At 46.4% G+C, this 26,021-nt stretch overlaps 1 protein-coding gene and 1 pseudogene across 2 annotated transcripts; one reads left to right on the top strand and one right to left on the bottom strand.

Annotated features, from left to right (window-relative positions):
* LOC124021629 overlaps positions 1-3,457 on the bottom strand; it is a 44,902-nt pseudogene extending 41,445 nt beyond the window's left edge.
* LOC124021631 (guanine nucleotide exchange protein smcr8a-like) lies at positions 3,134-17,802 on the top strand. 2 transcript variants are annotated; one of them, XM_046336769.1, is made up of 7 exons: positions 3,134-4,065; positions 4,138-4,286; positions 6,650-6,910; positions 7,601-9,025; positions 12,303-12,527; positions 16,406-16,862; positions 17,025-17,802. In XM_046336769.1, exons 1-7 carry the CDS (start codon positions 3,868-3,870, stop codon positions 17,556-17,558), a joined length of 3,249 nt encoding a protein of 1,082 aa, XP_046192725.1. In that variant the 5' UTR covers positions 3,134-3,867; the 3' UTR covers positions 17,559-17,802. The 2 variants fall into 2 exon arrangements, with proteins under 2 accessions (XP_046192725.1, XP_046192724.1); XM_046336768.1 differs by having other exon boundaries at positions 16,406-17,802.
* The last annotated feature ends 8,219 nt before the right edge of the window (positions 17,803-26,021 follow it).

Genomic DNA, 26,021 nt, shown 5'->3' with positions numbered 1-26,021 from the left:
AGAGACAGAAGACAGTAACAGTTAGAGACAGTAACAGTTAGAGACAGAAGACAGTAACAGTTAGAGACAGTTAGAGACAGTAACAGTTAGAGACAGAAGACAGTAACAGTTAGAGACAGAAGACAGTAACAGTTAGAGACAGAAGACAGTAACAGTTAGAGACAGTAACAGTTAGAGACAGTAACAGTTAGAGACAGAAGACAGTAACAGTTAGAGACAGTAACAGTTAGAGACAGAAGACAGTAACAGTTAGAGACAGTAACAGTTAGAGACAGAAGACAGTAACAGTTAGAGACAGAAGACACAGTAACAGTTAGAGACAGTAACAGTTAGAGACAGAAGACAGTAACAGTTAGAGACAGTAACAGTTAGAGACAGAAGACAGTAACAGTTAGACAGTAACAGTTAGAGACAGACAGTAACAGTTAGAGACAGTAACAGTTAGAGACAGAAGACAGTAACAGTTAGAGAACAGTTAGAGACAGAAGACAGTAACAGTTAGAGACAGTAACAGAGACAGAAGACAGTAACAGTTAGAGACAGTAACAGTTAGAGACAGTAACAGTTAGAGACAGTTAGAAGTTAGAGACAGAAGACAGTAACAGTTAGAGACAGTAACAGTTAGAGACAGTAACAGTTAGAGACAGTAAGACAGTAACAGTTAGAGACAGTAACAGTTAGTAACAGTTAGAGACAGAAGACAGTAACAGTTAGAGACAGAAGACAGTAACAGTTAGAGACAGTAACAGTTAGAGACAGTAACAGTTAGAGACAGTAAGACAGTAACAGTTAGAGACAGAAGACAGTAACAGTTAGAGACAGAAGACAGTAACAGTTAGAGACAGAAGACAGTAACAGTTAGAGACAGTAACAGTTAGAGACAGAAGACAGTAACAGTTAGAGACAGAAGACAGTAACAGTTAGAGACAGAAGACAGTAACAGTTAGAGACAGTAACAGTTAGAGACAGAAGACAGTAACAGTTAGAGACAGTAACAGTTAGAGACAGTAACAGTTAGAGACAGAAGACAGTAACAGTTAGAGACAGAAGACAGTAACAGTTAGAGACAGTAACAGTATGTTCAACTAGACTACCTTGATCTGAACAAAGTTCTCAGGACAATACTTCTCCACCTCAGCATCAAACAGCAGGACAGGATTACAGCTGTGCCTGGGGACACACACACACACACAGTTACACACAGAGAGAGAGAGCACTATAGGAGGTGTCGTACGATGACAGAAGTCGTAAATCTCACCATTTCTGGAACTGAGCCTTGAACTCCAGACCCAACAGATGACCTGACACTGAGGTCATACACACCGTGACATTCTGTAGACACACACACACACACACACACACACACACACACACACACACACACACACACACACACACACACACACACACACACACACACACACACACACACACACACACACACACACACACACAAACACAACACACACAAAATGAGCCACCACCAAATCCCAAACACACCTGGGATAGAGCAGGAGTAGTGTTGAATGCTGCTACTTACCCTTCCAAACAGGTTGTATTCATACTCATAGAGTTTATTATAGACGGACAGCCCCTCACTCTGAAACACAGACAGTTTATTATAGACGGACAGCTCCTCCCTCTGGAACACAGACAGTTTATTATAGACAGACAGCCCCTCCCTCTGAAACACAGACAGTTTATTATAGACAGACAGCCAGAGACAATAAACAGAGACAATCACACCTGTTGATGTGAGACATTATGTCATGGGAAGACAGCTGGAAGCTGAGATAAACAGACAATCGTCCCATGTACTGATAAAAAAAAAACATTTCTCTCACACACCTAAGACCCAGACACACACACAGACCCACCCTCCAACACACACACACAGACCCAAACACACACACACACAGACCCACCCTCCAACACACACACAGACCCACACACACACACAGACCCAGACACACACACAGACCCAGACACACACACAGACCCAGACACACACACAGACCCAAACACACACACAGACCCAGACACACACACAGACCCACCCTCCAACACACACACAGACCCAGACACACACACAGACCCACCCTCCAACACACACACACAGACCCAGACACACACACAGACCCAGACCACACAACCCACACACACACACAGACCCAGACACACACACAGACCCAGACACACACACAGACCCAGACACACACACAGACCCACCCTCCAACACACACAGACCCAGACACACACACAGACCCAAACACACACACAGACCCAAACACACACACACAGACCCAAACACACACACACAGACCCACCCTCCTCGCTCTGCCGCCAGACATGATCTCCGCGATGCCTTTGGCCGCGTCATTCTTCTCCGCCACACAGAGAACCCGTTTGATCTGAGTCCTCCGGATCATGTCTCCCGGGGAGTCTGTCCTCTTCTGTCCGGTGACGCTCAACCCCCTGTGGACCTGGAGCCGTAACGTTAACGGTCGTCCGGTTGTGAACAGAGCCCGAGTCAGATGATGTATCAGCATAGCTAGCCTAGCCAGGGCGCGTTGGGAGCTACACTTGTCATAACGTTACACACACGTCGTGCCCAGCTAATATTAGTCAATATAACTCCTGAAGCGTTGTTACAAACTGTTATTTTGACTGATTGACACAACATAAAACTGTCCAGATCTCACAGGGTCAGTTAGCTTGATGGGAGTAGAAATCATGTCAAACTTCAACCCTGAAACTAAGTTTCCATGTCAACCTTTAACCTTAACAATTTTCCTGATCACTTAAACACAATTTACAATGTAACGTGCATTAGCGTGGACCCAATCTGCTAATAAATAAATCGTTTTAAAACTATTTTGCCAACTGAAAGGGTTGGTAAAAAAGGGCAGATAAATGTGATGTTATTGATTTTACAAATTCCGCGCTTGTTAACGACAGCAGTCGTAAATCGATGATGTCGTAAAAACAACTGTCGTAAAAACCCCTTCCTGTTCGTATGAATAATACTTTTTTATGCCGATGTCCTTTAATTTTACGCCAAAAATACTACGTGAAGAGTATCTATTTTCAAGATTGAAATTGTGATTCACAATCTTAAATCATGTTGAATGTGTCATATTAGGTTTGTAATTTTAGGACAGACAGCTACTTCCTTATGTGAGCTGGTCACGTGGTAACTACCAGCGGATTTTAATATGGCGACGGTCAGGATGTACACTTAACATTAAATAGTTTCACCGTATTTACTACTGGGACTTTATTATACCAGTGCATGACGGGCCACTGCCGATATTACCCGGTAACGGTGCACGATTCCCCGGACGAGCAATGTGTCATTGGTGGTGTGTCGGGATACGGTCGTGTTCCGTTACGCGTCGTCTGTTTGCCAGATAACTGTCTTGACGTCGGTACTGTACCGGGGACGGAGCCAGAGAGATAGTCCCGGTGTTAAGTGCTATTGTTTATATGCAGCGGTGACAGACAGACAGACAGACAGACAGACAGACAGACAGACAGACAGACAGACAGACAGACAGACAGACAGACAGACAGACAGACAGACAGACAGACAGACAGCCTTTGGTCAAATGTCATGTTGATGTGTGGCCTTCCTGCATCGTGTGATATCATCATGGACAGACAGGTGAAGACCACTCCCAGCTGGTAGAGGTAACGGGACGCAGACGACAGACCGACATTACAACCGTCAGTGTCGTGGACTGTTACTCCCAGCGAGTAGAGGGATACAGACAGACCGACAGTCAGACTGGCTATCAGGCAGACATCTAGCCTAGTGGATGGACTTCCTCTGACGTCAAAGCTGACCCAAGCCCGGTCCAGAGAAAGATGATCGGTGCCCCAGACGTGGTGGCGTTTACTAAGGAGGATGATTTTGGGGAGGTAGGGTACCCCAACCCCTGGGTGGTGCCAGAAGAGTTCTCTGTCCCTCTGTTCCCATCGGATAACAACGCCAACCCCTGGGCCAAGACGGCATACGCCAAGTTCACTAAGGACTTCATCCTCATATCAGAGTTCTCTGAGCAGGTCGGTACCAGGGGAAACCGGGGGAGGGGTGTGTGTGTGTAATGAGCTGACCTTGTGTTGCCCCCCCTCCAGGTGGGCCCCCAGCCTCTTCTCACCATTCCTGACGACCCAAAGGTGTTTGGGACCTTTGACCTCAACTACTTCAGTCTGAGGATCATGTCTGTTGACTACCAGGCCTCGTTCGTAGGACACCCCACCGGCAGCGGATACCCACGACTCAGGTAGCTGTCCTATTTCATTGTTTATTGTACTCTACTCTGATATCCTATTGTATTTGTACTCTACTCTAATGATGTCCTATTGTATTTGTATTGTACTCTAATGATATCCTATTGTATTTGTACTCTGCTCTAATGATATCCTATTGTATTTGTACTCTACTCTGATGTCCTATTGTATTTGTACTCTACTCTAATGATGTCCTATTGTATTTGTATTGTACTCTAATGAGATCCTATTGTATTTGTACTCTACTCTAATGATATCCTATTGTATTTGTACTCTAATGATATCCTATTGTATTTGTATTGTACTCTAATGATGTCCTATTGTATTTGTACTCTAATGATATCCTATTGTATTTGTACTCTAATGATATCCTATTGTATTTGTACTCTAATGATATCCTATTGTATTTGTACTCTACTCTAATGATATCCTATTGTATTTGTACTCTACTCTAATGATATCCTATTGTATTTGTACTCTACTCTAATGATATCCTATTGTATTTGTACTCTACTCTAATGATATCCTATTGTATTTGTATTGTACTCTAATGATATCCTATTGTATTTGTACTCTACTCTAATGATATCCTATTGTATTTGTACTCTACTCTAATGATATTGTATTTGTACTCTACTCTAATGATATTGTATTTTTACTCTACGCTAATGATATCCTATTGTATTTGTACTCTATTCTAATGATATCCTATTGTATTTGTACTCTACTCTAATGATGTCCTATTGTATTTGTACTCTAATGATATTGTATTTGTATTGTACTCTAATGATGTCCTATTGTATTTGTATTGTACTCTAATGATGTCCTATTGTATTTGTACTCTGCTCTAATGATATCCTATTTTACTGTTTTCTGTTACATTTACATTACATTACATTTACATTTAAGTAATTTAGCAGACGCTCTTATCCAGAGCGACTTACAAATTGGTGCATTCACCTTATGACATCCAGTGGAACAGCCACTTTACAATAGTGCATCTAAATCTTTTAAGGGGGGGGGGTGTGAGAAGGATTACTTTATCCTATCCTAGGTATTCCTTAGAGGTGGGGTTTCAGGTGTCTCCGGGAAGGTGGTGATTGACTCCGCTAGTTCTATTATGTTCTATTCTACTCTAGTTCTATTCTACTCTAGTTCTGTTCTATTCTACTCTAGTTCTATTCTGCTTTAGTTCTATTCTAGTTATATTCTGTTATTCTACTTATTTTCTGTTACATTATATTAATGTTCTACTCTAATTCTGTTCATTTCTGTAATTATTTTCTGTTCTATTCTTGATACATTCTATTATATTCTGTCCTCTTCTACTGTAATTATTTTCTGTTACATTCTATTACATTCTACTCTAATTCTGTTCTGTTACATTCTATTCTACTCTAATTCTGTTACATTCTACTCTAATTCTGTTACATTCTATTACATTCTACTCTAAATCTGTTCTGTTACGTTCTATTCTATTCTACTCTAATTCTGTTCTGTTACATTCTATTATATTCTACTCTAATTCTTTTCTATTATATTCTACTCTAATTCTGTTCTGTTACATTCTATTATATTCTACTCTAATTGTATTCTATTATATTCTACTCTAATTGTATCCTGTTCTCTCCTCCCCTGTAGTTTTGTGGAGGACTCTCGGGTGGTTCTGGGTAACTCTAAGGAGGGGGCGTTTGACTAGTCTGTTCTCTCCTCCCCTGTAGTTTTGTGGAGGACTCCCGGGTGGTGCTGGGTGACTCTAAGGAGGGGGCGTTTGACTAGTCTGTTCTCTCCTCCCCTGTAGTTTTGTGGAGGACTCCAGGGTGGTGCTGGGTGACTCTAAGGAGGGGGCGTTTGACTAGTCTGTTCTCTCCTCCCCTGTAGTTTTGTGGAGGACTCCCGGGTGGTGCTGGGTGACTCTAAGGAGGGGGCGTTTGACTAGTCTGTTCTCTCCTCCCCTGTAGTTTTGTGGAGGACTCCCGGGTGGTGCTGGGTGACTAAGGAGGGGGCGTTTGACTAGTCTGTTCTCTCCTCCCCTGTAGTTTTGTGGAGGACTCCCGGGTGGTGCTGGGTGACTCTAAGGAGGGTGCGTTTGACTAGTCTGTTCTCTCCCCTGTAGTTTTGTGGAGGACTCCCGGGTGGTTCTGGGTGACTCTAAGGAGGGGGCGTTTGACTAGTCTGTTCTCTCCTCCCCTGTAGTTTTGTGGAGGACTCCCGGGTGGTGCTGGGTGACTCTAAGGAGGGGGCGTTTGACTAGTCTGTTCTCTCCTCCCCTGTAGTTTTGTGGAGGACTCCAGGGTGGTGCTGGGTGACTCTAAGGAGGGGGCGTTTGACTAGTCTGTTCTCTCCTCCCCTGTAGTTTTGTGGAGGACTCCCGGGTGGTGCTGGGTGACTCTAAGGAGGGGGCGTTTGCCTACGTTCACCACCTGACGCTCTATGACCTGGAGGCCCGAGGCTTCGTCCGCCCGTTCTGTATGGCCTACGTCTCTGCCGACGAGAGGAAGATCATGCTGCAATTCCAGGAGCTGTCGCTCCTCTTCTCCCGCGCCTCCGAGTGCCTGAAGACCGGAAACCGACGGGCCTTCGCCCGCGAGCTGCAGAGGAAGCTACGGGACCTGGAGTATGAGGACACACACTGAGACACACACACACTGAGACACACACACACTGAGACACACACACACTCTGACACACACACACACTCTGACACACACACACACACTCTGACACACACACACACACTCTGACACACACACACACACTCTGACACACACACACACACTCTGACACACACACACACACTCTGACACACACACACACACACTGACACACACACACACACACTGACACACACACACACACTCTGAGACACACACCCACTCTGAGACACACACCCACTCTGAGACACACACACACTCTGACACACACACACACACACACTACACACACACACACACAGGAACACACACACACACAGGAACACACACACACACACACACACACACACACACACACTCTGACACACACACACACACTGACACACACACACACACACTCTGACACACACACACACACACACACTCTGACACACACACACACACACACACTCTGACACACACACACTCTGACACACACACACACACACACTCTGACACACACACACCCACTCTGAGACACACACCCACTCTGAGACACACACACACACACACACACACACACACACACACACACACACACACACACACACACACACACACTCTGACAGGTTCCTACCATCTGTTGTAACTTCCTGTTGTGCCCCTCCTGCCAGGTACACACGGTCTGTTCTGCAGAAAGAGGAGGGGCTTCAGCGGGAGGCAGGGCCTCAGGGGTGTTACTCCGCCCGCGCGGTGGACAAGGCCAATGAGCTTGCGGCGATGGAGAAGAGTATTTACGAGCACCGAGACCTGCTGAGGCAGATCACCTCGTACCCCCTCCGCCCCCGCCGAGACCCCCACGCCGCACACTGTCAACACTGTGTCACCGAGTCACAGAGACATAGAGACGCGCCGCCCGGCCCCGACCGTGACACGGAGGAGGAGGCGGGACAGAGGAGGCAGTCCTACACCCCGCAGCTGATCAAGGGGAAGTCGGCCAAGTGTTTCGCCAAGCGTCTGAAGAACCTGACGGAGTTGTGCGAGGAGAGGTTCTACGAGGCCACCGTGGAACTACTCAACCACACAGAGCGGTGTTTCCGGGGGGACTTGTGTTACCTGTACACCCGCCGCCTGGACCGAGCGCTACGCAGGAAGCAGAACGTCACCAACTTCCTGTTTGAGGAGGAGCTAGGGGAGGAGGAAGAGGAAGTAGCGGTGCTGGGAAGAATCTTCTGTTCTCTCAACCACACAGCGGGGACGGACTCACACATACTCACCCCTTCCATCGTGCTTTGCCCCGAGCCACCGGAGTCTGTGGAGGTGAACCCCCCCTGCCCTGATAACTCTGCCCAGCAGAGTGAGGCCCTGACCGGGGAGGAGAGGCTGGAGTCGTCACTCTCTGATCTGACCATGGAGACGCAGGACCAGGAAAGCTCTGAGGAGAATAAGGACAGCTTTAGTAGTGACAGGAGTGGAGGAGAGGAGGAGGAGGGACGTGAGGGAGGAGATCAGACCCCTGTTTTTCTGCTGGAGGCTGAGGAGGGGGGCGAGGGTGAGAGACACCGTGTGTGTGAGAGGGAGGGAGAGGCAGAAGGAGTGTCTAACAGAAAGAGGGAGACAGAGGAGGGAGGGGCTGAGACAGAGGAGGGAGGGGCTGAGACAGAGGAGGGAGGGGCTGAGACAGATGAGGGTGATGGACAGAGAGTTCCTGATCCTGAGTTACTGGTCCAGATGGACACAGCCTGCTGCATGTCTCAGGAGGGCTTCCTGTACAACTCCTCTCCCCCAGACGCGCTGCCTGCTTCTGGGCTGCAGCCCGGCTCTCTACCCCTTCCCCTGGTGGTCAACCAGGAGCCCCAGGCCCTGCTGCCGGTCCAGGGGGACTACGGGCTGGGTTCCCCCCACTGCCAGAGCCCTGGGGCTGGGCTGGACCTGCCCGTCTCCTCCTCGGGAGATACCACCTCCAGGGGTTCGGACCAGGACGGGTGGGACTGTACCATGTCAGCGTCTACGGGGTCCGAACGGGCCGGCTCACCTCTGGGGTACGGGGGGTTGGTAACGCTGAGGCAGAAGAAGAGGGCCGGGCAGGGAGCGCTCAGGTGAGTCACTCATTGGTTGATTAATACATTCTATAGTTTAGAGGACTCCTGATATCTCCAGTCTATGTGAGTGTTTTCTATACCTGCTAGAAACACAAGCATTAGATATTACTGACTGTTGGAGCTAGAAACACAAGCATTAGATATTACTGTACTGTTGGAGCTAGAAACACAAGCATTAGATACTACTGTACTGTTGGAGCTAGAAACACAAGCATTAGATATTACTGTACTGTTGGAGCTAGAAACACAAGCATTAGATACTACTGTACTGTTGGAGCTAGAAACACAAGCATTAGATATTACTGTACTGTTGGAGCTAGAAACACAAGCATTAGATACTACTGTACTGTTGGAGCTAGAAACACAAGCATTAGATATTACTGTACTGTTGGAGCTAGAAACACAAGCATTAGATATTACTGTACTGTTGGAGCTAGAAACACAATCATTAGATATTACTGTACTGTTGGAGCTAGAAACACAAGCATTAGGTATTACTGTACTGTTGGAGCTAGAAACACAAGCATTATATATTACTGTACTGTTGGAGCTAGAAACACAAGCATTTAGTTAGATACTACTGTACTGTTGGAGCTAGAAACACAAGCATTAGATATTACTGACTGTTGGAGCTAGAAACACAAGCATTATATATTACTGTACTGTTGGAGCTAGAAACACAAGCATTATATATTACTGACTGTTGGAGCTAGAAACACAAGCATTAGATATTACTGTACTGTTGGAGCTAGAAACACAAGCATTAGATATTACTGTACTGTTGGAGCTAGAAACACAAGCATTAGATATTACTGTACTGTTGGAGCTAGAAACACAAGCATTAGATATTACTGTACTGTTGGAGCTAGAAACACAAGCATTAGATATTACTGTACTGTTGGAGCTAGAAACACAAGCATTAGGTATTACTGTACTGTTGGAGCTAGAAACACAAGCATTATATATTACTGTACTGTTGGAGCTAGAAACACAAGCATTAGATATTACTGTACTGTTGGAGCTAGAAACACAAGCATTTAGTTAGATACTACTGTACTGTTGGAGCTAGAAACACAATCATTAGATATTACTGACTGTTGGAGCTAGAAACACAAGCATTTAGTTAGATACTACTGCACTGTTGGAGCTAGAAACACAAGCATTAGATACTACTGTACTGTTGGAGCTAGAAACACAAGCATTTAGTTAGATACTACTGTACTGTTGGAGCTAGAAACACAAGCATTAGATACTACTGTACTGTTGGAGCTAGAAACACAAGCATTTAGTTAGATACTACTGTACTGTTGGAGCTAGAAACACAAGCATTATATATTACTGTACTGTTGGAGCTAGAAACACAAGCATTAGGAATTACTGTACTGTTGGAGCTAGAAACACAATCATTAGATATTACTGTACTGTTGGAGCTAGAAACACAAGCATTTAGTTAGATACTACTGTACTGTTGGAGCTAGAAACACAAGCATTAGATACTACTGTACTGTTGGAGCTAGAAACACAATCATTATATATTACTGTACTGTTGGAGCTAGAAACACAAGCATTAGGAATTACTGTACTGTTGGAGCTAGAAACACAATCATTAGATATTACTGTACTGTTGGAGCTAGAAACACAAGCATTAGATATTACTGTACTGTTGGAGCTAGAAACACAAGCATTAGATACTACTGCACTGTTGGAGCTAGAAACACAAGCATTAGATACTACTGTACTGTTGGAGCTAGAAACACAAGCATTAGATATTGCTGTACTGTTGGAGCTAGAAACACAATCATTATATATTACTGTACTGTTGGAGCTAGAAACACAAGCATTAGGAATTACTGTACTGTTGGAGCTAGAAACACAAGCATTAGATATTACTGTACTGTTGGAGCTAGAAACACAAGCATTAGTTAGATATTACTGTGCTGTTGGAGCTACTGTAGAAACACAATCATTTAGTTAGATATTACTGTACTGTTGGAGCTAGAAACACAAGCATTTAGCTAGGTATTACTGTACTGTTGGAGCTAGAAACACAAGCATTAGATATTACTGTACTGTTAACTAGAAACACAAGCATTAGATATTACTGTACTGTTGGAGCTAGAAACACAAGCATTATATATTACTGTACTGTTGGAGCTAGAAACACAAGCATTTAGTTAGATATTACTGTACTGTTGGAGCTAGAAACACAAGCATTAGATATTACTGTACTGTTGGAGCTAGAAACACAAGCATTAGATATAACTGTACTGTTGGAGCTAGAAACACAAGCATTATATATTACTGACTGTTGGAGCTAGAAACACAAGCATTTAGTTAGATACTACTGCACTGTTGGAGCTAGAAACACAAGCATTAGATACTACTGTACTGTTGGAGCTAGAAACACAAGCATTAGATACTACTGTACTGTTGGAGCTAGAAACACAAGCATTTAGTTAGATATTACTGTACTGTTGGAGCTAGAAACACAAGCATTAGATACTACTGCACTGTTGGAGCTAGAAACACAAGCATTAGATACTACTGTACTGTTGGAGCTAGAAACACAAGCATTAGATACTACTGTACTGTTGGAGCTAGAAACACAAGCATTAGATACTACTGTACTGTTGGAGCTAGAAACACAAGCATTAGATACTACTGTACTGTTGGAAACACAAGCATTTAGCTAGAAACACAAGCATTTAGTTAGATATTACTGCACTGTTGGAGCTAGAAACACAAGCATTAGATACTACTGTACTGTTGGAGCTAGAAACACAAGCATTAGATACTACAGTACTGTTGGAGCTAGAAACACAAGCATTAGATATTACTGTACTGTTGGAGCTAGAAACACAAGCATTTAGTTAGATACTACTGTACTGTTGGAGCTAGAAACACAAGCATTTAGTTAGATATTACTGTACTGTTGGAGCTAGAAACACAAGCATTTAGTTAGATACTACTGTACTGTTGGAGCTAGAAACACAAGCATTATATATTACTGTACTGTTGGAGCTAGAAACACAAGCATTTAGTTAGATACTACTGTACTGTTGGAGCCAGAAACACAAGCATTTAGTTAGATACTACTGTACTGTTGGAGCTAGAAACACAAGCATTTAGTTAGATACTACTGTACTGTTGGATCTAGAAACACAAGCATTCGGTATTACTGCACTGTTGGAGCCAGAAACACCCTCAATAACATTGTTGAAAACGTGTATGTGACCAATAGCGTGATCATCTCGGTCTCGGTCTCTACCTCCAGGTTTGTTCGTCAGTATCCGTTTGCCCTGCATGCCCTGTGGTCCCTACTGAGTGGTCGAACCCTGGTTGTCCTGGGATCTGAGGAGGGGAGGGTCAGGAGGCTGGTGTCCGCTCTGGCCCTCTACGTGCCTGGACCCGGGCGCTGTGGGGAGAGGGTCCAGCCCTGGCTCTCCTGCCCCTTCAGCCTCACTGACCTACAGAGATGGAAACTCATAGGACTGCAGAGGTGAGGAGGAAGGGGCGGGGCTCTACAGCAGCAGGCTGTCACATGACATGATGCTGTTATCAGTCCTGGGGTCAGTCAGTGCATCTTTTGACCGAAACACTTCCTTTTATAACTAGCCCATATACGGTCAACTTCCTGTTATAACGAGCCCATATACGGTCAACTTCCTGTTATAGCGAGCCCATATACGGTCAACTTCCTGTTATAGCGAGCCCATATACATATACGGTGAACTTCCTGTTATAACTAGCCTATATACGGTGAACTTCCTGTTACAACTAGCCTATATACGGTGAACTTCCTGTTACAACTAGCCTATATACGGTGAACTTCCTGTTACAACTAGCCTATATACGGTGAACTTCCTGTTACAACTAGCCTATATACGGTGAACTTCCTGTTATAACTAGCCTATATACGGTGAACTTCCTGTTACAACTAGCCTATATACGGTGAACTTCCTGTTACAACTAGCCTATATACGGTGAACTTCCTGTTATAACTAGCCTATATACGGTGAACTTCCTGTTACAACTAGCCTATATACGGTGAACTTCCTGTTATAACTAGCCTATATACGGTGAACTTCCTGTTACAACTAGCCTATATACGGTGAACTTCCTTTTATAACTAGCCTATATACGGTGAACTTCCTGTTACAACTAGCCTATATACGGTGAACTTCCTGTTACAACTAGCCTATATACGGTGAACTTCCTGTTACAACTAGCCTATATACGGTGAACTTCCTGTTATAGCGAGCCCATATACGGTCAACTTCCTGTTATAGCGAGCCCATATACGGTGAACTTCCTGTTATAACTAGCCTATATACGGTGAACTTCCTGTTATAACTAGCCTATATACGGTGAACTTCCTGTTACAACTAGCCTATATACGGTGAACTTCCTGTTATAACTAGCCTATATACGGTGAACTTCCTGTTATAACTAGCCTATATACAGTAGACATTATCCTACCCTATATACAGTAGACATGCCTCCTACCCTATATACAGTAGACATGCCTCCTAGCTCCTACTCTATATACAGTAGACATGCCTCCTAGCTCCTACTCTATATACAGTAGACATGCCTCCTCCTACCCTATATACAGTAGACATGCCTCCTACCCTATAAACAGTAGACATGCCTCCTAGCTCCTACCCTATATACAGTAGACATGCCTCCTACCCTATATACAGTAGACATGCCTCATCCTACCCTATATACAGTAGACATTATCCTACCCTATATACAGTAGACATGCCTCATCCTACCCTATATACAGTAGACATGCCTCCCTACCCTATATACAGTAGACATGCCTCCTACCCTATATACAGTAGACATGCCTCCTACCCTATATACAGTAGACATGCCTCATCCTACCCTATATACAGTAGACATGCCTCCTCCTACCCTATATACAGTAGACATGCCTCCTACCCTATATACAGTAGACATGCCTCCTCCTACCCTATATACAGTAGACATGCCTCCTCCTACCCTATATATTATCCTACCCTATATACAGTAGACATGCCTCCTACCCTATATACAGTAGACATGCCTCCTCCTACCCTATATACAGTAAACATGCCTCCTACCCTATATACAGTAGACATGCCTCCTACCCTATATACAGTAGACATGCCTCCTACCCTATATACAGTAGACATGCCTCCTACCCTATATACAGTAGACATGCCTCCTACCCTATATACAGTAGACATGCCTCCTACCCTATATACAGTAGACATGCCTCCTACCCTATATACAGTAGACATGCCTCCTACCCTATATACAGTAGACATGCCTCCTAGTAGACATGCCTCCTACCCTATATACAGTAGACATGCCTCCTACCCTATATACAGTAGACATGCCTCCTACCCTATATACAGTAGACATGCCTCCTGCCCTATATACAGTAGACATGCCTCCTACCCTATATACAGTAGACATTTTCCTACCCTATATACAGTAGACATGCCTCCTCCCCTATATACAGTAGACATGCCTCCTACCCTATATACAGTAGACATGCCTCCTCCTACCCTATATACAGTAGACATGCCTCCTCCTACCCTATATACAGTAGAAATGCCTCCTACCCTAAATACAGTAGACGTGCCTCCTACCCTATATACAGTAGACATTATCCTACCCTATATACAGTAGACATTATCCTACCCTATATACAGTAGACATGCCTCCTACCCTATATACAGTAGACATTATCCTGCCCTATATACAGTAGACATGCCTCATCCTACCCTATATACAGTAGACATGCCTCCTACCCTATATACAGTAGACATGCCTCCTCCTACCCTATATACAGTAGACATGCCTCCTCCTACCCTATATACAGTAGACATGCCTCCTACCCTATATACAGTAGACATTATCCTGCCCTATATACAGTAGACATGCCTCCTACCCTATATACAGTAGACATTATCCTGCCCTATATACAGTAGACATGCCTCCTACCCTATATACAGTAAACATGCCTCCTACCCTATATACAGTAGACATGCCTCCTACCCTATATACAGTAGACATGCCTCCTGCCCTATATACAGTAGACATGCCTCCTACCCTATATACAGTAGACATTTTCCTACCCTATATACAGTAGACATGCCTCCTCCCCTATATACAGTAGACATGCCTCCTCCCCTATAAACAGTAGACATGCCTCCTACCCTATATACAGTAGACATTATCCTACCCTATATACAGTAGACATGCCTCATCCTACCCTATATACAGTAGACATGCCTCCTACCCTATATACAGTAGACATGCCTCCTCCTACCCTATATACAGTAGACATGCCTCCTCCTACCCTATATACAGTAGACATGCCTCCTACCCTATATACAGTAGACATGCCTCCTCCTACCCTATATACAGTAGACATGCCTCCTCCTACCCTATATACAGTAGACATGCCTCCTCCTACCCTATATACAGTAGACATGCCTCCTCCTACCCTATATACAGTAGACATGCCTCCTACCCTATATACAGTAGACATGCCTCCTCCTACCCTATATACAGTAGACATGCCTCCTACCCTATATACAGTAGACATGCCTCCTACCCTATATACAGTAGACATGCCTCCTACCCTATATACAGTAGACATGCCTCCTACCCTATATACAGTAAACATGCCTCCTACCCTATATACAGTAAACATGCCTCCTACCCTATATACAGTAGACATGCCTCCTACCCTATATACAGTAGACATTATCCTGCCCTATATACAGTAGACATGCCTCCTACCCTATATACAGTAGACATGCCTCCTACCCTATATACAGTAGACATGCCTCCTGCCCTATATACAGTAGACATGCCTCCTCCCTATATACAGTAGACATGCCTCCTCCTACCCTATATACAGTAGACATGCCTCCTCCTACCCTATATACAGTAGACATTATCCTACCCTATATACAGTTGACATGCCTCCTGCCCTATATACAGTAGAAATGCCTCCTACCCTATATACAGTATACATGCCTCCTACCCTATATACAGTATACATTATCCTACCCTATATACAGTATACATTATCCTACCCTATATACAGTAGACATGCCTCCTGCCCTATATACAGTAGACATGCCTCCTGCCCTATATACAGTAGACATGCCTCCTACCCTATATACAGTAGACATGCCTCCTTGCTCCTACTCATATAGACAGCCTAATTAACACCCCTTGCATAGTTCTCATTTTGCGGCCTTAAATTAAAGTATAGAAAGTGCATTTATTTGGGATCGTTTTCCCCCATTGATCAATATAAAATCTGTCTAGACTTTCAGACTGAAGTTCTCCTCCTTCTTTCCCTCCCAGGATGGCGTCTCCCGTGGGGACCAGCATGCTCTGCTCTCTGTCTCGCTACAGCCGTTACATCTCCGTCCTGGACGCCGACCGGAAGACCCTCCGTTGCCCCGGCTACCGCGGAACCCTCCTGGCCAACGTGGCGGACCACCGAACCCGTCTGCGTCGAGGTTCCACCTACTTCCTTCATCTCCAGAACGTGCTCAGTGGACTGGCTTCCCGGGCCTTCCTCCTTAGCTTTACGCATCACCTCCACCTTCCCATCAGCCACCTGGAGGAGAGACAGGAAGTGGAGGAGAGGACGAGAGGCTTCCTGAGGGATCAGCTCAGGCTTGGGGAAGACGACTGTTCCATCCTGATGTACCTGAGTCAGCTGATCACACAGCACTACCTGGACAGTACCACAGGAGGAGCTGTTACGACACAACCCCACCTGGAGAAGGAGAACACGCCTGGAACCACACAGCAGGACCTGGACAGTACCACAGGAGGAGCTGTTACGACACAACCCCACCTGGAGAAGGACAACAGGCCTGGAACCACACAGCAGGACCTGGACAGTACCTCAGGAGGAGCCGTTACGACACAACCCCACCTGGAGAAGGACAACAGGCCTGGAACCACACAGCAGGACCTGGAAGCTAACAACATACTAGACCCTACCACTGGGGGCACTATAACCCCAGCGCAGTACATAGACCCTACCACTGGGGGTGCTATAACCCCAGAGACGGGCCTAGACCCTACCACTGGGTGCACTATAACCCCAGAGCAGTACCTAGACCCTACCACTGGGGGCGCTATAACCCCAGAGACTGGCCTAGACTCTACCACTGGGGACGCTATAACCCCAGAGACTGGCCTAGACTCTACCACTGGGGGCGCTATAACGCCAGCGACGGGCCTAGACCCTACCACTGGGGGCGCTATAACCCCAGAGACTGGCATAGACCCTACCACTGGGGGCGCTATAACCCCAGCGCAGTACATAGACCCTACCACTGGGGGTGCTATAACCCCAGCGCAGTACATAGACCCTACCACTGGGGGCGCTATAACCCCAGCGCAGTACCTAGACCCTACCGTCCATCAGTCTGCTTCTAGGAGCAGAGCTCCACCCAGCTTCACCTTTAACTACACCACCAGTCTCCTATACAAGATCTGATCTGAAACACTGACTGGGGTCGAATCTCCTGAGAGCCTTCAAGTCCTCTCTACTCACCTCCTCAAAACAACACCGGAGGAGACAGATCTGCGGTAGATTCACTCTAGGTTGGAGATGGGAGGGCCTGTCTCTGTCTCCTAGGTAACCAGGAGAGACTGAGGGCCCGTCTCTGTCTCCTAGGTAATCAGGAGAGACTGAGGGCCTGTCTCTGTCTCCTAGGTAACCAGGAGAGACTGAGGGCCCGTCTCTGTCTCCTAGGTAATCAGGAGAGACTGAGGGCCTGTCTCTGTCTTCTAGGTAACCAGGAGAGACTGAGGGCCTGTCTCTGTCTCCTAGGTAACCAGGAGAGACTGAGGGCCTGTCTCTGTCTCCTAGGTAATCAGGAGAGACTGAGGGCCTGTCTCTGTCTCCTAGGTAACCAGGAGAGACTGAGGGCCTGTCTCTGTCTCCTAGGTAACCAGGAGAGACTGAGGGCCTGTCTCTGTCTCCTAGGTAACCAGGAGAGACTGAGGGCCTGTCTCTGTCTCCTAGGTAATCAGGAGAGACTGAGGGCCTGTCTCTGTCTTCTAGGTAACCAGGAGAGACTGAGGGCCTGTCTCTGTCTCCTAGGTAACCAGGAGAGACTGAGGGCCTGTCTCTGTCTCCTAGGTAATCAGGAGAGACTGAGGGCCTGTCTCTGTCTCCTAGGTAATCAGGAGAGACTGAGGGGGTTTAGTGAATGTAATGTAGCAGTGTTCACGTCAGTGACGTCACAATCATGCTGTCCATCAAGTCCTCCTTCCGATGAATGCCCTAACCTTGGGGGGCGGGGGAACCTGGACGCTGATTTTGATTGGTTGACAAGTCACTATGAACCGTCCTTCTGATCTGAGCGAGAAGTGTGTGTGTTGTATGAAACGTTAATATGTTCTGTGTGTTTGTGAAACGTTAGTGTGTGTGTGTGTGTGTGTATACACTGTGTGTGTGTGTGTGTGTGTGTGTGTGTGTGTGTGTGTGTGTGTGTGTGTGTGTGTGTGTGTGTGTGTGTGTGTGTGTGTGTGTGTGTGTGTGTGTGTGTGTGTGTGTGTGTGTGTGTGTGTGTGTGTGTGTGTGACGTTAATGAGGCATGTTCTGTGTGTGTGTGTGTGTGTGTGTGTGTGTGTGTAACGTTAATGAGGCATGTTCTGTGTGTGTGTGTGAAACGTTAATGAGGCATGTTCTGTGTGTGTGTGTGAAACGTTAATATGTTCTGTGTGTGTGTGTGAAACGTTAATATGTTCCATGTGTGTGTTCGTGCCGGTCTGTCTCCCGTGACGTTGCATGTTGTCCACGGAACCACAGTACTACTACAGTTGCTTAGGAACGTTGACGTTGTAAAAAGACCAGATTGGTGCCCATTCAACACATCTCATCTAACAACAGAGGATCAAAGACCAGATTGGTGCCCATTCAACACATCTCATCTAACAACAGAGGATCAAAGACCAGATTGGTGCCCATTCAACACATCTCATCTAACAACAGAGGATCAAAGACCAGATTGGTGCCCATTCAACACATCTCATCTAACAACAGAGGATCAAAGACCAGATTGGTGCCCATTCAACACATCTCATCTAACAACAGAGGATCAAAGACCAGATTGGTGCCCATTCAACACATCTCATCTAACAACAGAGGATCAAAGACCAGATTGGTGCCCATTCAACACATCTCATCTAACAACAGAGGATCAAAGACCAGATTGGTGCCCATTCAACACATCTCATCTAACAACAGAGGATCATTTGTCATATCTGTCACGATGTAGTTACTTAAGTCCCGATATATTGGACTGTTCTCCCTGCGTAACATGTAGAAGTTGTCCCCTTTTTCAGGTTTAGAAGAAGAGGTGACCGCTAAATGCTAACTCCCATCCGTATAAGCTGGTAGCATAGCTAGCATACAGAAATCGTTGATGGTAGTAGTCATGTCTTTAAAAAAAAAAAACGAATGCACTTGATTGGTTGTTAACGTCCACACAAGCATTATACCTCAACATCGTGTGAAATAGACAATAAATGTAGGCTAATTTAGCTTTGGGGTAGGGGGGGGACAATGAGGAAGCTTAGGGATCTTAACCCCCCCGACGCGTTTCCATGACAACGGCATAACCATTGTTTTGATTTAGCTTTGGAGTGGGGTGGGGTGGGGGACAATGAGGAAGCTTAGGAATCTTAACCCCCCGACGCGTTTCCATGGCAACGGCGTTCCCATTGTTTTTGTTCAGTTGGATTTAGCTCGTGACTGCATCTGTAACCAACGACAACGTGTATATAAACTCTGGACTGCTGATTGCTTTGTTTTGGCCAGTTAGAGGCTTTAAGCCACTGGTCGGCCATTTTGACAGTCCTCCATAGGATTGAATGGAATTCTACAGCATTTCAATTAAAGGTTTCGAGGACCAAATTACATGTATTTCAGTACTTGTTGTAGTTTGGGACAGTAACATTAGTATTTTTAAGGGGGGGGTGGGGACGTTTATTTATTTTTAGTGTAGCTCACATGTGTAAAATTATACATTTTAAGGTGTTTAATGGAATAAACGTGTCAGAAATGAATGTTGTGACATTAGTAAATGGATTTCTATATCTTCCAACATATTATTTACAATTGAGAGCCAAGATGGCTGCCGGTGGCTTCAATACAGCACCCCCCTGTCAGCCATCCAGGGTTTATACACATCATTAAGGAGAGCCAAGATGGCTGCCGGTGGGTTCAATACAGCACCCCCCTGTCAGCCATCCAGGGTTTATACACATCATTAAGGAGAGCCAAGATGGCTGCCTGGTGGCTTCAATACAGTGGCTTTTATACAATCACAGCACCCCCCCCCTGTCAGCCATCCAGGGTTTATACACATCATTAAGGAGAGCCAAGATGGCTGCCCAGTGGCTTCAATACAGCACCCCCCTGTCAGCTATCCAGGGTTTATACACATCAAGGAGAGCCAAAATGGCTGCCTGGTGGCTTCAATACAGCACCCCCCTGTCAGCCATCCAGGGTTTATACACATCATTAAGGAGAGCCAAGATGGCTGCAATACAGCACCCCCCTGTCAGCCATCCAGGGTTTATACACATTAAGGAGAGCCAAGATGGCTGCCGGTGGCTTCAATACAGCACCACCCTGTCAGCCATCCAGGGTTTATACACATTAAGGAGAGCCAAAATGGCTGCCTGGTGGCTTCAATACAGCACCCCCCTGTCAGCCATCCAGGGTTTATACACATCATTAAGGAGAGCCAAGATGGCTGCAATACAGCACCCCCCTGTCAGCCAACCAGGGTTTATACACATCATTAAGGAGAGCCAAGATGGCTGCCGGTGGGTTCAATACAGCACCCCCCTGTCAGCCATCCAGGGTTTATACACATCATTAAGGAGAGCCAAGATGGCTGCCGGTGGGTTCAATACAGCACCCCCGTCAGCCATCCAGGGTTTATACACATCATTAAGGAGAGCCAAGATGGCTGCCGGTGGCAGCCATCAGGGTTTATACAGCACCCCTTCAATACAGTCAGCCATCCAGGGTTTATAAACATCATTAAGGAGAGCCAAGATGGCTGCCGGTGGCTTCAATACAGCACCCCCTGTCAGCCATCCAGGGTTTATACACATCATTAAGGAGAGCCAAGATGGCTGCAATACAGGTGGGGTTTATACTTCAATGGCTGCCGGTGGCTTCACAGCACCCCCTGTCAGCCATCCAGGGTTTATACACATCATTAAGGAGAGCTGCAAAATGGCTGCCCATTAAGGTGGCTGCTTCAATACAGCACCCAACTGTCAGCCATCCAGGGTTTATACACATCATTAAGGAGAGCCAAGATGGCTGCCAGTGGCTTCAATACAGCGCCCCCCTGTCAGCCATCCAGGGTTTATACACATCATTAAGGAGAGCCAAGATGGCTGCCGGTGGCTTCAATACAGCACCCCCCTGTCAGCCATCCAGGGTTTATAAACATCATTAAGGAGAGCCAAGATGGCTGCCGGTGGCTTCAATACAGCGCCCCTTTGTCAGCCATCCAGGGTTTATACACATCATTGATTTATAGAGCCCCATAGTGGTGTCATAATTCCCATAAAACCTAGCGGTCAAATAGGGAAATGGTTCCAATCATTTTTCCACCATGTTAATCTCTCTCGGACAAGGTGACTTTTATCAATATATTCGGCTCCGTTTACTCTGATTTGAAAATGCTAATTAGCATCAAAGTAGACATGCACAACTACAAATCCCAGCATGCTCCTGCACGTCATCTCCAGCTGACACCTTTGCTAACAGGTATTGTGTCAATTAAAAACTTACACAAGACAGTTCGCAGAATTGTCAATTTAAATGAAATGTAGCCAATTTATTAATAACTACATTTAGCTAACATTAGATAGTTAATACAGAGATTCTTACCTTTGTCTCGATTCGTTAGTCTCTTGTCCAGATCATCATGGTATGTGTAGTTCTTTATGATAGCCACATTAGCAGCTAATTAGCATTTCTTTGTTTTTTGTGTGTGTGTGTGTGTGTGTGGGGGGGGGTAAATAACCCTAACCCTATATTTTATTTAAAGAATCACCTTGTCCAAGAGAGATTTACACAGCCCTTATTTTAAGATCCTGAACTGTATTCTGGGAAAAATTTGAACCATTTCATTGATTGGTGGAGACCCAACGCCCTATTAAAACACTATGTTGGCGTTTCCTGTACAAAGGTCAAGCTGATTAGATGTGTATTTTATTCTTCTGATTGTTACAGATTGGCTGAATGCAGACAGACAGCCACCTAACGGCAACCATTAGAGGGGTGATATATAACTGACCATAAGACTAATCTAGAATCAGCTTCCTCTCCTCCAGTCCTAACGGCCACCATTAGAAGGGTGATCTAGAATTAGCTTCCTCTCCTCCAGTCCTAACAGCCACCATTAGAGGGGTGATATATAACTGACCATAAGACTGATCTAGAATCAGCTTCCTCTCCTCCAGTCCTAACGGCCACCATTAGAGGGGTGATATATAACTGACAATAAGACTGATCTAGAATCAGCTTCCTCTCCTCCAGTCCTAACGGCCACCATTAGAGGGGTGATATAAGACTGATCTAGTATCAGCTTCCTCTCCTCCAGTCCTAACGGCCACCATTAGAGGGGTGATATAAGACTGATCTAGAATCAGCTTCCTCTCCTCCAGTCCTAACAGCCACCATTAGAGGGGTGATATATAACTGACCATAAGACTGATCTAGAATCAGCTTCCTCTCCTCCAGTCCTAACGGCCACCATTAGAGGGGTGATATAAGACTGATCTAGAATCAGCTTCCTCTCCTCCAGTCCTAACGGCCACCATTAGAGGGGTGATATAAGACTGATCTAGAATCAGCTTCCTCTCCTCCAGTCCTAACAGCCACCATTAGAGGGGTGATATATAACTGACAATAAGACTGATCTAGAATCAGCTTCCTCTCCTCCAGTCCTAAAGGCCACCATTAGAGGGGTGATATAAGACTGATCTAGAATCAGCTTCCTCTCCTCCAGTCCTAACGGCCACCATTAGAGGGGTGATATAAGACTGATCTAGAATCAGCTTCCTCTCCTCCAGTCCTAACAGCCACCATTAGAGGGGTGATATAAGACTGATCTAGAATCAGCTTCCTCTCCTCCAGTCCTAACGGCCACCATTAGAGGGGTGATATATAACTGACCATAAGACTGATCTAGAATCAGCTTCCTCTCCTCCAGTCCTAACGGCCACCATTAGAGGGGTGATATACAACTGACCATAAGACTGATCTAGAATCAGCTTCCTCTCCTCCAGTCCTAACGGCCACCATTAGAGGGGTGATATAAGACTGATCTAGAATCAGCTTCCTCTCCTCCAGTCCTAACGGCCACCATTAGAGGGGTGATATATAACTGACCATAAGACTGATCTAGAATCAGCTTCCTCTCCTCCAGTCCTAACGGCCACCATTAGAGGGGTGATATACAACTGACCATAAGACTGATCTAGGACCAGTGTTAAACAGAGCTGAATGTCTGGTTCACACCATTAGAGGGGTGATTGATATAAGACTGATCTAGGACCAGTGTTGTTATTATAATTACATTAAATTGTTGAATGTTTCTGTCAAAGTTCTTCTCCAGTCAGATAAAACACAGCCGGTTCCTCTACAGCCGGTTCCTCTCCAGCCGGTTCCTCTCCAGCCGGTTCCTCTCCAGCCGGTTCCTCTCCAGCCGGTTCCTCTCCAGTCAGATAAAACACAGCCGGTTCCTCTCCAGTCAGATAAAACACAGCCGGTTCCTCTACAGTCAGATAAAACACAGCCGGTTCCTCTCCAGCCGGTTCCTCTCCAGTCAGATAAAACACAGCCTGTTCCTCTCCAGCCGGTTCCTCTCCAGTCAGATAAAACACAGCCTGTTCCTCTACAGCCGGTTCCTCTCCAGTCAGATAAAACACAGCTGGTTCCTCTACAGCCGGTTCCTCTCCAGCCGGTTCCTCTCCAGCCAGATAAAACACAGCCGGTTCCTCTAGTCAGATAAAACACAGCCGGTTCCTCTACAGCCGGTTCCTCTCCAGTCGGTTCCTCTCCAGTCAGATAAAACACAGCCGGTTCCTCTAGTCAGATAAAACACAGCCGGTTCCTCTACAGCCGGTTCCTCTCCAGTCGGTTCCTCTCCAGTCGGTTCCTCTCCAGCCGGTTCCTCTCCAGTCAGATAAAACACAGCCGGTTCCTCTCCAGCCGGTTCCTCTCCAGTCAGATAAAACACAGCCTGTTCCTCTCCAGCCTGTTCCTCTCCAGCCGGTTCCTCTCCAGTCAGATAAAACACAGCCTGTTCCTCTCCAGCCGGTTCCTCTCCAGTCAGATAAAACACAGCCGGTTCCTCTCCAGCCGGTTCCTCTCCAGTCAGATAAAACACAGCTGGTTCCTCTCCAGCCGGTTCCTCTACAGCCGGTTCCTCTCCAGTCAGATAAAACACAGCCGGTTCCTCTACAGCCGGTTCCTCTCCAGTCGGTTCCTCTCCAGTCGGTTCCTCTCCAGCCGGTTCCTCTCCAGTCAAATAAAACACAGCCGGTTCCTCTCCAGCCGGTTCCTCTCCAGTCAGATAAAACACAGCCTGTTCCTCTCCAGCCTGTTCCTCTCCAGCCGGTTCCTCTCCAGTCAGATAAAACACAGCCTGTTCCTCTCCAGCCGGTTCCTCTCCAGTCAGATAAAACACAGCCGGTTCCTCTCCAGCCGGTTCCTCTCCAGTCAGATAAAACACAGCTGGTTCCTCTCCAGCCGGTTCCTCTACAGCCGGTTCCTCTCCAGTCAGATAAAACACAGCCTGTTCCTCTCCAGCTGGTTCCTCTACAGCCGGTTCCTCTCCAGTCGGTTCCTCTCCAGTCTGATAAAACACAGCCGGTTCCTCTACAGCCGGTTCCTCTCCAGTCGGTTCCTCTCCAGTCGGTTCCTCTCCAGTCAGATAAAACACAGCCGGTTCCTCTCCATCCGGTTCCTCTCCAGTCAGATAAAACACAGCCGGTTCCTCTCCAGCCGGTTCCTCTCCAGTCAGATAAAACACAGCCGGTTCCTCTACAGCCGGTTCCTCTCCAGTCGGTTCCTCTCCAGTCGGTTCCTCTCCAGTCGGTTCCTCTCCAGTCGGTTCCTCTCCAGTCGGTTCCTCTCCAGTCAGATAAAACACAGCCGGTTCCTCTCCATCCGGTTCCTCTCCAGTCAGATAAAACACAGCCGGTTCCTCTCCAGCCGGTTCCTCTCCAGTCAGATAAAACACAGCCTGTTCCTCTCCATCCGGTTCCTCTCCAGTCAGATAAAACACAGCCGGTTCCTCTCCATCCGGTTCCTCTCCAGTCAGATAAAACACAGCCTGTTCCTCTCCATCCGGTTCCTCTCCAGTCAGATAAAACACAGCCGGTTCCTCTCCAGTCAGATAAAACACAGCCGGTTCCTCTCCAGTCAGATAAAACACAGCCTGTTCCTCTACAGCCGGTTCCTCTCCAGTCAGATAAAACACAGCCGGTTCCTCTCCAGCCGGTTCCTCTCCAGTCAGATAAAACACAGCCGGTTCCTCTCCAGCCGGTTCCTCTACAGTCGGTTCCTCTCCAGTCGGTTCCTCTCCAGCCGGTTCCTCTCCAGTCAGATAAAACACAGCTGGTTCCTCTCCAGCCGGTTCCTCTCCAGTCAGATAAAACACAGCTGGTTCCTCTACAGCCGGTTCCTCTCCAGCCGGTTCCTCTCCAGTCGGTTCCTCTCCAGTCGGTTCCTCTCCAGCCGGTTCCTCTCCAGTCAGATAAAACACAGCTGGTTCCTCTCCAGCCGGTTCCTCTCCAGTCAGATAAAACACAGCTGGTTCCTCTACAGCCGGTTCCTCTACAGCCGGTTCCTCTCCAGTCAGATAAAACACAGCCGGTTCCTCTAGTCAGATAAAACACAGCTGGTTCCTCTACA

The sequence above is a fragment of the Oncorhynchus gorbuscha genome, unplaced genomic scaffold, assembly GCF_021184085.1.
Source record: "Oncorhynchus gorbuscha isolate QuinsamMale2020 ecotype Even-year unplaced genomic scaffold, OgorEven_v1.0 Un_scaffold_1152, whole genome shotgun sequence".
In the NCBI taxonomy this organism is placed as follows: domain Eukaryota; kingdom Metazoa; phylum Chordata; class Actinopteri; order Salmoniformes; family Salmonidae; genus Oncorhynchus; species Oncorhynchus gorbuscha.
Note: the sequence above shows the minus strand (reverse complement) of the source record. Positions and strands in the feature narration are given on the sequence as shown.